Consider the following 13,699-nt stretch of genomic DNA (forward strand, 5'->3'; position numbering starts at 1 on the left):
GGATATCAAGTGCTCATATTGTCTACAACAACATGATAGCTGGCCACTTCATGTAAAATGGGAGGTTTGTCATGCAAATCCTTCTATTTTGCACTCCTATTTATTTGGCCACTTCAATTTAGCCTATAACATTTTCAAACATTTTCACATAGGTTCTATTTCATAATTTCACCCCCTTTTTCTTATGAAACAAAAATTAACTAAAATTACCGGGTTCTATCTTAAGCTTGGGCCTTCTAGAGGCCCACTAACATAATTAAACCTATGCCAACATTCACAGCATTCCCAAAAATTGGGGCGTTACACCCATTATCTCTTTCACTAGATGTAAGATAAAAACAAAATCAAAAGATGTAATCTTCTTATATGTTATAGCTGCACCTCCGCAGATAGAATAATTAGAGCCACTTTTAATAATATTTTCTAGAACAGAACAAGTAGTATCAAACATCCTTTTCAAGCTACAAATAGAACTAAAATGAGAACTCTAATGAGTTTCTCCAACTCGTTTCATAGTGCCAACTTGGTTAAGTCCTTTACCAGTTTCAAGTTCATCAATTGCCAACATATTTGCAATTTCAATTGCTTGGGCAACTTGTAATTGATCATGGAATTTGCAAGCGGCACTAATTATAAACAATAAAGTTCAAATTAGAGAAAAAAATTATGAATAGGAATTACCTCTCGAGAAGCAACAAGTAATGCCAACTAGAGTTGATGCGCCAAGCAATAAACATAATATGCATAGGGACAATCATTTAAAAACAATGCTTGCAAATCGTTCCATACACCCCGTATGTTGTTAGCACCATTATATCCTTGACCTCGAATATTTTAAACATCAAGACAATGTCGAGAAAGAATAACACATATTTCCTCTTTCAAAGTTATTGTTGTACTATCTTGCACATGTACAAGATCAAAGAAATTATATTTTATAAATCTTTCCTGATCAACATATCTCAAAGCAATAGTTATTTTCTCCCTTTTAGATTCATCAAGTGCCTCATCAATAATGATACAAAATTTAGAATCTCTAATGTCTTCACGAATCTTATGACGCACTTTATTTGCAATAATATGTAAAATCTCCTTTTGGTTCATATGAGAAGTATATTTAGCATTTCTTGGAGTATTTTCCAAAATAACTTTGGAAAATTTATCATTATAGGAAGCTAACAATGTAACCAATTCAAGAAAATTACCTTGATTTCTTGAATTAAAGGTTTCATCATGACCCCTAAAAGCACATTCTTGCTAAGTTAACCATCAAACAACATCAATTGAAGTCTTGACTCGTAAGTAGCTACCTTCTTTTTTTATCTAAACTTTGTGCATTAATAACCTTTCCAATGTGCTGAGATTAATTTAACAAATCTTGACAACTTTTCTCAGTGTTATTATGTGGAGAGCGTGGATCTTGGCCAACATTAAGCACATTTATTTCCATCATTAACTCTTTTTCCAATTATTAAAACCTTTTAACAGTGAATGCATCCATTCCATGAAGAACAATATGTTTTGAGAAAATATAGCATGAGAAAAAATATGTTGCATCTTTAGTAGGGATATTCCAACCGAAGAAATTTGCAAAACCAAAAAGACTGAAATCTTCGGGGATACTTGTCACTAGAAAGTGGGTACTCAGACAAATGTATTTGATATGACCCTATTTTTAAATATGCTCGATTGACTTCATCTCATTAATTAACAAGATATTCACATATTTAAGGACATAATCCTAAATTCCTCTCTAGATTATTAATATCAAAAGAAAGATTTGGATGATCTTCACTTTCAAATCTTGAGCATTTAGAAGTATTAACTTCGATAGTTGGAGAATCTTCATTGTTCACTGGTTGACTCGCATCACAATTATCACTACTTTTCCTCTTAAAAGAAGTATCAATCGTCTTTACCTTATTCATTTTTGCAATTGTCCTAAAATTTTATTTTATAAAATTATAAAAAGTAAAATGATTATAACATCCATTTCCATTTCCATTTTCATATCATTCTCATTTCATATTCAAATCATAAATCGCATAATATAAAATTTTTATTTTTAATCAAACAAACTCATAATTGTGCTTGTTCAACCACTTGAAATCATAATATTCAAATTCAACTTAAAATTAAAAATTTACTAATTTTATAATTGAAATCATAGATTTCAATTGAAACATTATCTTTTAAATACTAATTAAACCATTCAAAATTCATAAAAATAAAAATAATATAGCTAGATATAGTAAATCAACACTAATGACAAATTTGAATATACATGGTTTATCAAGTTGACAACTTAAGTTTCCTTATTTGTAGTTCACATAACTTTCGATTCAGTTAACCATTTTTTATTCCATTTTCAACCAGAATGCTCACTGCTTCACAACCTATCATTTGACATAATTTTAAACAAAGTGACCAATGTTCTCTTCCTCCCCTTCACTTTGGCCGAAACTTACTATAACATTATCTAGCTATTTTTATTTCATTTTTACACTTCTAACAAGTTAGAAACCGTCTCCTAATCATTTTCCTCCAAAAAAACATACATATTTCACTTAATTTTATAAGTTTCTATCAATAACCTTTAAGTGCAACTTTTAATACACTTGATAAAATAAAACTATTTGTACATATATGTAAAACAAGCTTCAAAGATTCAAAACCTATGAAAAGTTAGAAGAAAAACTGTAACACCCTAAATTTTTGGGGTTAGAAGTTTTAAGTTTTGTGGTTAGGGTCAAAGAGTAGGGTGTGCTATTGTGTTTACTCGCGTGTTTAAGTGTTAGAATGGGCCTGCTGATATGGTGGTTGAGTGAGTGTTAGTGAACCTCTGGGTTTTGCGTTCGAGTCTTGTGTGTGTATTTTGGAGAAACATTTTATTTTATTTTATTTTGTTAAGTAGCAGGTTTGTTTTAAGTTAATTTATAAAACTATTATTATTACTTTTTAGTTATTTTTATTATTTTTGTTGGGTTTCTGGATGTTCTTCGTTTTCTTTTCTTTTGCTTTTTCTTTATTTTCCTTTGAAAAAGGATCTTACATGTGGGTTTTCAAAGAGGTTTTGATTTCCTGGTCGTCGAGTCGAGTTTTGGACGTTTCTGATCACGAATCAGGTGTGGGAATGGAAACTCTTTTATTTTTATTTGCAAAATTGTTGATTTGTTATGGAATTCGATGATCTTTTTGTGAGTTTGGTAGTTGGGCAAGTTAGGCTCGTGTTGTTTGTAATTTTCTGAAATGTAGTGCGTTATGGTTGGTTTTTGAAGTGACATATGATCGTAAAACTTGATTTTCAGGCTGATTGTGTGTGCTTTTGTGGCCACACGGGTGTGTGCTAGTTCACACGGCCATAGAATTAGGGTTTCCGTGAAAATTTGATGCCATACGGCCGTATGGCCGGTTTGGGGATTTTTGTCGATTTCCACATGGCCGTGTCCCTTGGGTACATGGGCGTATGTGATTGGGAATTAGGGATTCAGTGATTTGGTGCCATACGGCCGTGTGGCTAATTTGGGAATTTAGGGATCCTACACAGGCGTGTGTTTTGGATACACGGCCGTGTTTGGTGGGCACACGGGCGTGTGAGACCCTCATACGCCTGTGTCTGCCCTGTACCATATTTTAGCACATTTTGGACAGTGTGTTACACAGCTTGTTCATACGGCCGTGTCCCTGTTTCACAAGGGCGTGTGCCTCCCTCCACATAGACGTTTTAACCCTCACATGGCCTAGGTTTTTCCACATGGCCGTGTGGCTCTAAGTCACTTATTTTGGTTTTGTGTGTGTTTTTTATCTGAGAATGTGTCTGTGTGTTTCAGCTTTGGTTGATCTTTAGACAGGGTGGCTAAGAATTCTATTTTGGGCTTCGGCTTATGTGTTTTCTGTGATTTTTATGTGAGATGTTTGATTCTGAATCTAATCTGTTAGGTGTGTGTGCATATCTGCTTCTGTCTGATTGTCGATTGATGTGTTTATTGTTTCTGTGGGATCGAATGCATTCATGCACTTGCATAAAGTATTTTAGATTGGTTGTGAAGAAAAGGAAGATTGATTCTATTCTGATCTGTCATTTTAACTGCAAGCTTATTTGTACAGCAGTTTTCCTTATTGTACCGCAGTACATCAGCTTTACTGCGTACCATTATCAGAACTGGTAGTTTAAACTACATCATGACTGTACAGCTGATTACCGTATTGCACTGTATTGCATATACGTCATTTCTGCTGCGTATTGATACCTAAGTGGCTTAGTCCACAAACATGGTGTGTAGGGTTGGATGGGCCTTTTGAGGTCCCATGTGGTGTGTTTCAGTTGGATGAGCTTAATAAGCTTTTATGAGGTGTAACCGAGGGACGGAGAGGTGTGTTGGCTGGATGGGTGGGTTTTATTACTTGACTGTATTTCATATGCATCTGTTTGAAAGTTCTGGGTGCAAGACCATCTAACTGTAATCTGTTGACTGTGAGTGACTTAGTATGTTTGAGTTGTTATGTTTTGTTGGGACATTAGTTCCATGTGACAGCCCTAAAGTGACCCTAGTTGGAAAGCGGTTTCGGGACCGCTAAACCGAGTCACCAAATTATTTGGATGTGATATTTATGGTCTAAAATATGTGAATATGAATGTGCGAAAATTTTAAGCTTCGATTTAGTAAATTGCATGTGAATTTAGTCAAAAGGACTTGTGTGACACTTTTGAAATGTGATAGGCTAATCTACAAGGATCTAATAGTGCATGTAGTCAAAAGGGAGGACTTGCATGTCAATTTTCCCCCCTAATATGTAGTGGCCGGCCATGAGCATGAGGATGGACAAAATGTTATGGGGTGAAACATGTTGGAAACATGTTGTGTTAGTGTGTTATGGGAGAAAGAATAAAACAAAGGGTTTGTAATAAAGAAATGGATGGGAGGGTGATGAGAACAAAGTTGTCTCATCCATGTTCCCCCATTGCCGTGACTAGAGAAAGGGAGGAGAAACAAAATTCTTTCTTGGTTGTTCAACATGGCCGAATAGAAGAAACAAAGGAAGGGAAGAATTTTTGGTCACTTGAGTCATTAAGAAGGTTAGTATATTATGTCAAATGGTGAAATTTTTAACTTGTTTTAGGTAAATAATCATGGTTCTTACTTAGCCCATGCTAAAATTTGTAATTTTGATGGATGATTGGAGCATTCGGCTAGGGTATAAAGGAAGGGATTTTGATTGTTTCATCTATGTATTGATGATGAGTGTGTTATGGAAAGAAATCGGTCTTCCTAAGAATATGATTTGTGAATGTTTATATTAGTAATAGCCGAAATTAAAGAGGTTTGATGTCTTGAACAAATGTTGATTATATGATTCGAAAATGAGATATGTTAATGATGAAGTATAATCAGCCACGGAGGTAGCTCATTTTGGAAGTGTGATTTGTGGTATATTTTTCTTTGTGGTTGATTATAAAAATTTGGCTTAAGTGAGGTAATTGGTAAAAGATGTGTTTATGATGTAATACATATGTTCTCATAAGCTAAGTTATGTATATGTGATATCTTGCATATTGGTTGTTATGGCAAGGTTTGAGATATTGACGTATGAATATGTTTTGTTTGTGGTTCGACAACTAATGGTTAAGTTGTTAAGTTACATGCTTGAGTAGTAAATATGTTAAGAATGGTTCTAAATGTATATGGATGCCGTGTGATTGTGTTTGATTGGGAAGTGAATTGTTTGATTTAGCTCAAGAGCCTAGAGGATCAAAGTCGGATAAGGGAAAAGAGGAAGTAAATGAATAGCCGTGGATATCTAGTCGTCGACCACTTTCGAGGTAAGTTTTAAGTGATTAAACGTTGAGTAAATTCAATCATAATAGGACATAATGAGTTGATTTAATAAGATATGATGTGGCCATGATATGTCTTAAACCCAAATGGTAAGTTCATAAGTGTTTGGACTTGGAAATTTAAGAGCAAATTGTAATAATTTGCTTGGACAATGTGAGTAATGTGATTTTAGAAAATCACTATAAATTGTTGGTGTGGAATTATAGGCTGAATAAAATATATAATCAAAGCTTAGTTGGTCTAGTTTCTTATAAAAGAGACCGTGGAAGCAAAGAAATTTCCTATAAAGAGATATTTAAAGTTGTGCGGGATAGTGTCGGAATGACTCAAAATCCCTGTTCTGTTTTGGAAAATCATTATAATTTGTACAAACATGGTTATAAGATAAGATTTATATGCTTAGACTCCTTAATGAGTCTAGTTTCAAATGGAATCAAATAGAACACATTATGAATTCTGTACAATGAAAAATTTGATTTGTAGCGAAGAGTGGTCAGATTAGTCAAACAGTGAAACAGGGGAAACTTTAAGAAAAATCTGGTATTGATTGGCCAAACCAAAAATTCTGAAAAAAATCTGTAGATGCATATATGAGTCTAGTTTCAGGGAAAAATTACGAAACTGGGTTTCGAGTTTTGGAACTCAAGATATGATTTTTAAAGTGACAGTGACGCAGTTAGCCAACTGCCTGGAAAATTTTTAAAATGGACTGCGAAAGTGAATGGTTTAAGCCGTTAACCCCTCGTGTCCGACTCCGGCAGCGGACTCGGGTACGGGGTGTTACATTCCAGTTTACTTTTTGTCTCTGTGAATATCTGTAAGTCTGTTGCGTTATTGAATTAAATTCCATAATTTTGTTCTTAGCCTCGATTCAAACTCACATTGAGTTCACGTAGCTCACCCCCTTAGTGTTTCCCCTTGCAGGTACGTTTCTGAAACTCTGACACTGGACTCGGTGAGCAGGGGTCTTGGATAGTCTCAGTTGAAAATAATTTATCAGTTGTCTTTTCAGTTTTCATTTTGATTTACTGTTTAGATATGTAGGGATTTATAAAAACTATGGTACAAGTTTGGTTTTAAATTTTCAATCGTACATTTTATTTATAACTTTTCTGATTGAAAGCTAACGTTTAATTGTTTTCAGTTTGTTCAACTTTAAAATGTTGTAATGGAATCGAGACAATATATTTTATAAAATTTTTCTACGATCACTTCGGTGATCAATGTGACCCCCGGGATCTGGTTTAAACTTCTAGGCCGGGTTTAAGGTGTTACAAATATACTTAAAATTTGGAGGAAAAATGATGAAGAATTTTTTCTTTTCTTGCAAGGCACCAATATGAAGAAGAAAGATGAAAAAGTCTCTTCATCTTTTCTTTTCTTTTATATATATTATACTAATTATAAGATATTATTATTTTATGTAAAATATTAAATAAACATTAATTTATTATTATTTAACAAAATATACTTCAAAAGTCATTATGAGTAATTTAGCTTTTTAAGAAGATTTTCCTTTTTTTATCAATAATAATTTTTAAATATTATTTTTAGTACTATAAAAATATTGGAGGAGTTACTTATATTTTTAGGAGGGCTATAATATATACAAAGGGGAAATTACAAAATCTTAAACTTAGGGGCTTATTTATATTTTTGGAAGGACTATAGTATATTTACAAAGGACTAAATTGAAAAAAAATTAAACTTTGGGGGACCATGGCTCCCCTAGGCCTCTACATGGATTCACCCCTGTATTCAGTGTTATCACTGTCAAAATAATTGTGGTAGCCATGTCAAGAAAGGTAATAGTTATGGTTGGTGAGGGACTTGATAAAGGGCTAAAAATGATTTTTTTTAAAAATATATACATATTTTTTAAAGTTTAGAATTAGAATTAAATTGAAAATTTTGTTCATGTTGAGGGTTAAATTGATTGAATTTTTTAGAATTTGAACTAAAAAGACAAATTTTGCAAACATTGTGGGCTAAATTTGTTGAATTTTTTATATTTAGGATCAAATTGATAGAACGCGTAAATATTAGAGGGATAAATTCATTATTAGACCAATAAAAAAGCTCATGTCAGCTTCCTACCACTCAACTAATGGCAGCTAACGATAGAGTGACTAAAATATTGAATTTTAAAAAATTTATCGTCTAAATCAAAAAAATTAATAGTTGAGTGACCAAAATAGAACAAAAGGTATAGTTGGGTGACCATTTTTGTAGTTTATCCTTTTAAGAATTATTCAAAGCTAATATGTGTATATATAAAATAGGAAGGGATCCACTTACATTAGTGTAAAACTAAACTTATTTTACACCATTTCGTATCTTTTTGTACGGTAAATATTTTAAAAATTCAACCGTTGAATTTATTGATATAATTGTACTTGTCATGTATGTAAATTTTTGAATAGATCCGATATCTCTACCATATTGATCTACAATACTTAGTGTGGGTTTGGATAGACGGTATGGTGTGTTTAGCTTACTTTTTGTCTCACGCTACAATATCACTATAGTATTTGATCTTATCACTACTACTATTTTTATACTAACCGCAGGAAAATACAATACCGTCCATCAAAACCTACACTTAGTATATTAACATGTATTCAATGACTGAATATTTTTTACATAAAACAAATAATTTTTTAATTTGCCTCAAATTTGACATGTATGATTTATATAAATAAAATATTAAATTCAACTGTTGGGTCATTAAAATATTACCGAACAAAGATATATAAAAAATCAAATTTATTATATTATATAAATTTTATAAAATAATCTGTAAAATATAAAAAATCAAATATATGTAATTAAAATGTATACAATTTATTAAATTTAAAGAATTCAAGATTTTTATAATACAATTATATAAAATCAATAAAAAATTGTAAAAAAATTATATAAGATTTAAAATTATAAAAATATATAAAAACTTCATAAACAAATAAAAATATATAAAAATTATAAAAATGTATTGCATTAAAAAAATTCAAAAAATTCATAATATTTCAATATTTAAAACAAGGAATTATAGAACATTATATAAAATGAAATTAATTAAATAAAAAGAAATTCTAAAACAACTTTTTAAATATATGTGTGCGCACATGTCAGTCAACGACCAATTACTATATATCATCCGTTAATGGGACCTGAAAAAAAAAGTTAATGCATTCTTATTAGTTGGAAAAAAAGTGAAGAGAAATGGATAAAAATTTACCTTTTTATTTTATTATTTATTAAATGGGAAGTTCTTGAGCAATAATTAAATTCCCAATAGACTAAACTTGTAATTAATTTGGTCAAAAATCAATCAAAGCTTGGGAGTTTGACACAATTAATACAACCTTTCTCTATAAAATGAAGTATAAGCTTTATGGTAGTCGAACATCTCTCTTAAGATCATCAAATGTTTTGTGAGAGTCAAAATTTCTAATGGTTAACCATTTACAAATGATGAAGTATTGTTGTCTAAGAGAGAGAGTAGTGATATATGTATACCATATATACATTCACTACTTTTTCTAAATGTCTGTACATATTAACAAACTTTAATGCAACAATACAACTACATGCTTGGTGTTGATCCTTTACCTCCTTTTATGTATGTATATGTACTAGTTGATGTAGAATTTTAAGGGCAAGACTAGCTTCAAGATTCTTCCTAAGTCGGCTCCTTCCTTCATGGGGAAAAATATACAGAACGAAGCTTGAATGAAGAAGTCTCGACGACTTCAAGCTGCGTCATGATGATTGAGAAATTCTATTATACAAGGATACACTAGATCTACGGCCTGCATCAAAAGGAAGTGTAAATATTTAGGAGAAGCTAATTATGTTGCATCAAATATGAAAGTACTAAATCTTACCCGTTGGGCACCCACTATATCATAGTGAGCAAAATGCGGACCACCTGGTTCTCCAAAAACTTTGTATGTGACCAATGGCTCACGAATAAGCTTCACTGTTTCTGCTCGATTGATATCATTACAAACTAAATGAGAAAAACGAAGCAAAGCCGAACAATAAAACTAGATGCAATTTAGACAGGAGGGATGAATTACATCATACCATACACCGCATCAGGCGGACATATCAGATCTTGGTCTCCGGCAATTGCTAAGACAGGGACATTGCTTTTACTGAGATGATTCTTGTAAAAGAATGTCCCACTCCTGTCACGCAATCCTCCCTCCTCAAAGGCTGTTGCTAGCTGCAAGAGAAGCTTGGCAGGCACTGTCTCTGTAAATTATGCTTTAATTGTCATTCATGAAATGGTCCAAAAAAGTAGGAAGTAAATAAAATCTAACTGTGCTAGGGTCAAAGGGAGATTTGAAGACTCGTTTAAATTATTCTAGACTTGTCAAGGAAGTATCAACGAGAAAGACATGAACAAGCAACTTCAGTAGGTTGAAAGGGGCAAAGAAATCAGGACAAAATTATGTAAGTAGGATCCAGCACAAGCTGACAAGCACATGAAAACGACAGCAGAGGAATCATCAACACATGGAACAGTGCCTTCTGAACTGAAAGACCCTACAATTTTCTGTGTACCGTTGTACTTCTAAAGAATTTTGAAGCATTCGTATAATATGACAGTTAAAAGCATCAATGCCAGGGTCTACATTTAGTATTTGTGCATTATGATGGAGGCCAAAGGAGAAGCATATTTTCTTACCGAAGTTTTCCGTAACAAGCTTTTCAAACAACTTAGGCTGCAACATGTCCGGGGCAGAAATTTGAGGACTCAACCAAGACAGGAGGTAGGGAGGGTTAGCTGCAAAAGGATGGGCAGCAGCAAGCAATGTTCCAATTGGAATAACAGGAACATTCAGGACCTGTGCAGGGTCTGCCTACTTACCGAAGAGAAATAACATCAGATTATTGTCAATTTATATACAAGCAGATAATAACACTTCAAAGAGAAACAATCCTTAAGCAATTTCGCTTAAATAACACTTGCCAGGGGTAAAAGCAGTTTGAGTGACGATCTAGAAGACATATAGTCCAACGATGATGCCAACGTAGTGACTGCTGACAATCCAGGATCCTTTCCTTCATAACCTTATAAAAACAAGACATTTTAGCACTCCTATATATTGTTCAAGATACGAAGTCGAAGTAAGATGAGAAGTTTACTGATTGTTTTAACCAACAACGGTGTTGTTGGTAGAGGACAGACTCTTTGTTCCAATGTTCAGGTTTTGATCCTAGCAATGCCACGTATCAAAAGAGAGAGAGACAGAGATGAAAAGTTTACTGATTGTTTTAGCCAACAACAGTGTAGTTGGTAGAGGACAGACTCTTTGTTCCAATGTTAAGGTTTTGATCCTAGCAATGCCACGTATCAAAAGAGAGAGAGAGACAGAGACACAGCCTGAGAGACAAACGTTCTTTTTTGAAGTTGTGACTATGTAAGGAGCTTTTTCTTTTATATTGCTTATAAAACTAAACATCAAGTAGCCTACCGGGACATATAGAGCTCTTTTGGACTTATACATCAACGATTTTGATTCCATCTAAGGCCTTAAAGAGTTCAAAATTAATTGGCTCTACTCATTAAGGACTCAAAAGCATCCTGGCTGACATGCTTTAGCTGTGATAATTAAAACGCAACAGTTTAACTCTTAGATCAGCCTCAATAAGCAAAATAAAAAAGTTCAAGCATCAGATAGTTGAACCAAGCTTGGCATTTTCTTTTGTGAGTTTAACCAATATTATCAGTACCTAGATCAACATAATTTGTGCCCAAAGTTTTCCATTCTTTTATCTATAAATAAATTTTCTGTTAAAATGTTTAACCGGTCTGTGAAGTGATTATAAACTGTTTACAGGTCTATTTCAGTCGGTGCTGTGTCCAAAGGAAATGAAATTCAAGTTGGTCTTAGCTTCAAAATACTAAATAAATTCTAATCATAACAGAACAGAGAAATTAAACATGCAGTTATATGTTAATATAGCAAACTATTTTGCAATACCAAAAAGGTAATAGCCAAAAGGATATGCAGTAATAGGTTTTACATAGGTCATAAATGTAGATGAACAAGCAAGTTTTTACAGAATCTTACCACATCGTGATAGCATCGCATATAGCAAGATACCGCCCATAGAATGACCAATTGCAAGTAACTTGCCATCCTTTGGTTCACTCTTATCCTTTATGTACTCCATCTAAGATAAAAATTTTAGTTTAACAATACTCAAGTTAGTTGTTATGGCTTACGAATTGTCAGCTGGTGTATGCATCGCATAAGGGATGGCACCTCACCGCAGCAGGGACTTCTTCTTCTAGGTAGTTGTCAAAGTCCCAATCATACTTGGCAATAAGATCAAGTTGTTTCTGCATATCTTTTAGTGCTGTAGAAATGCTGTTTTGCATATCAAAAGCACGTACTGGAGATGATCTTTCAACTTCTTCAATTATATTTACGAGCTTTTCAATTAAATCCGTAATTTGACTGGCAAAAGCATATCTTTTTTCTGTTTCTAAAAAACTCTTATAATCTGTATCCTTACCAAAAAAATCCTTCCTCTGAGAAATAGAATCTAAAGGGTCTTTATATTGTCCAAAATCCATTCCTTGTGTACTCAATCCAGCACCTCTGAGTTCAAGAATCCAGGTATCATATCCTTGACTGCACATGAAGCGTGCGAACGAGGACTGAACATGAATTTGCATTATCAATAGACTTAAAAACAAGAACCCCAAGAAAGCTAAAAGCCTAGAAATGACAATCCAATGGAAGAAACTCTATAAATAGAACAAGCATAATCCCACAAGGCCATAAGCTACGAAACCACAACCCAATGGAAGAAAAGATAAGAACACCGAGAAATACAATTAAAAACTAAAAAATTAATAACAAAAAGAAACCCATAAAAGCTATGAGGTTTAGAAAATTACAAACCCATCAAGGGTAGAAGCCTGGAAATTGCATTAATTCACCAACAGAAATAATTCAACGAGAGAAACAAAAACAAACCCAGACAAGGTCTTAGCTTTAAGAACCATAATCTCAGTAAGAAAACAAAAAACCTCGTGATATTAGTTGCATGCAATGCAATGAGAAGAAAGAAAACGCTAACCTCAGGGGAAAGATCGTAAGCAATAGCATTGGTTCCTACGCCTGACAAAAGCATCAATGGATGATTCCTGGTTGGTGCCTGTGGAGAAGGAAGGTATCTCCAAAGAGCCACCTTCCATTCCGATTTGTCTACATGAACGTAGTGAAGCTCGTCAGCAGTACAGATATTTGGCTTCTTCCCCTTATCATTCTTGTTGTCTACGTTTCTCTTGAATGCAGCTTTGGTAAGAGCAGGCGACCGGGTCCTCCTGCAGCGAAATGAATATGGGAATTCGGGTACAGGGTCGGAGCGGGAAGGATTGAAGGAATCGAAATGAAGAATGGATTGGAATGGGAGAAGCATCATTGTATGAATATGAAAATTTCTTTCTATTCTTAATTTAATTTCTTTTGTATTTGTGGTGTTTTGAATATTGCGGGAAAAGTTTGGCTACTCAGCCCATAAATTATGCCGTTGGGTTAGTTGGACTTGGACGATGCCATCAATGTTATAAAAAGAAAGAAATAAAAAATAGACATTCCTTTTTTTAAAAAAAAATTATAACATCAAAATTAAAATATCCATATTAAATTAAACTCAATTCAAAATTTTTAATTGTTATGGTCCAAACCATCGATTCTTAATTTAATTAATTAGTTTAGTTTGCTTTTGACACTCATTTAATAATATAATAAAAAGAAATAATTTATTTCAAACGTGATTTTTAAAAAATTTAACTTAACAATTTCCATTATTACCCACTTGTCTAATTTAATTGT

At 33.2% G+C, this 13,699-nt stretch overlaps 1 protein-coding gene across 1 annotated transcript; it reads right to left on the reverse strand.

Annotated features, from left to right (window-relative positions):
• Positions 1–9,192: 9,192 nt before the first annotated feature.
• LOC108455471 (uncharacterized) lies at positions 9,193–13,415 on the reverse strand. Its single transcript, XM_053018833.1, has 8 exons — positions 12,942–13,415; positions 12,124–12,516; positions 11,924–12,026; positions 10,815–10,919; positions 10,534–10,704; positions 9,927–10,097; positions 9,725–9,825; positions 9,193–9,649 (listed from the first exon to the last, which is right to left on the reverse strand). Exons 1-8 carry the CDS (start codon positions 13,284–13,286, stop codon positions 9,590–9,592), a joined length of 1,449 nt encoding a protein of 482 aa, XP_052874793.1. The 5' UTR covers positions 13,287–13,415; the 3' UTR covers positions 9,193–9,589.
• Between the last annotated feature and the right edge of the window lie 284 nt (positions 13,416–13,699).

This window comes from Gossypium arboreum, chromosome 9 (assembly GCF_025698485.1).
Source record: "Gossypium arboreum isolate Shixiya-1 chromosome 9, ASM2569848v2, whole genome shotgun sequence".
In the NCBI taxonomy this organism is placed as follows: Eukaryota; Viridiplantae; Streptophyta; class Magnoliopsida; order Malvales; family Malvaceae; genus Gossypium; species Gossypium arboreum.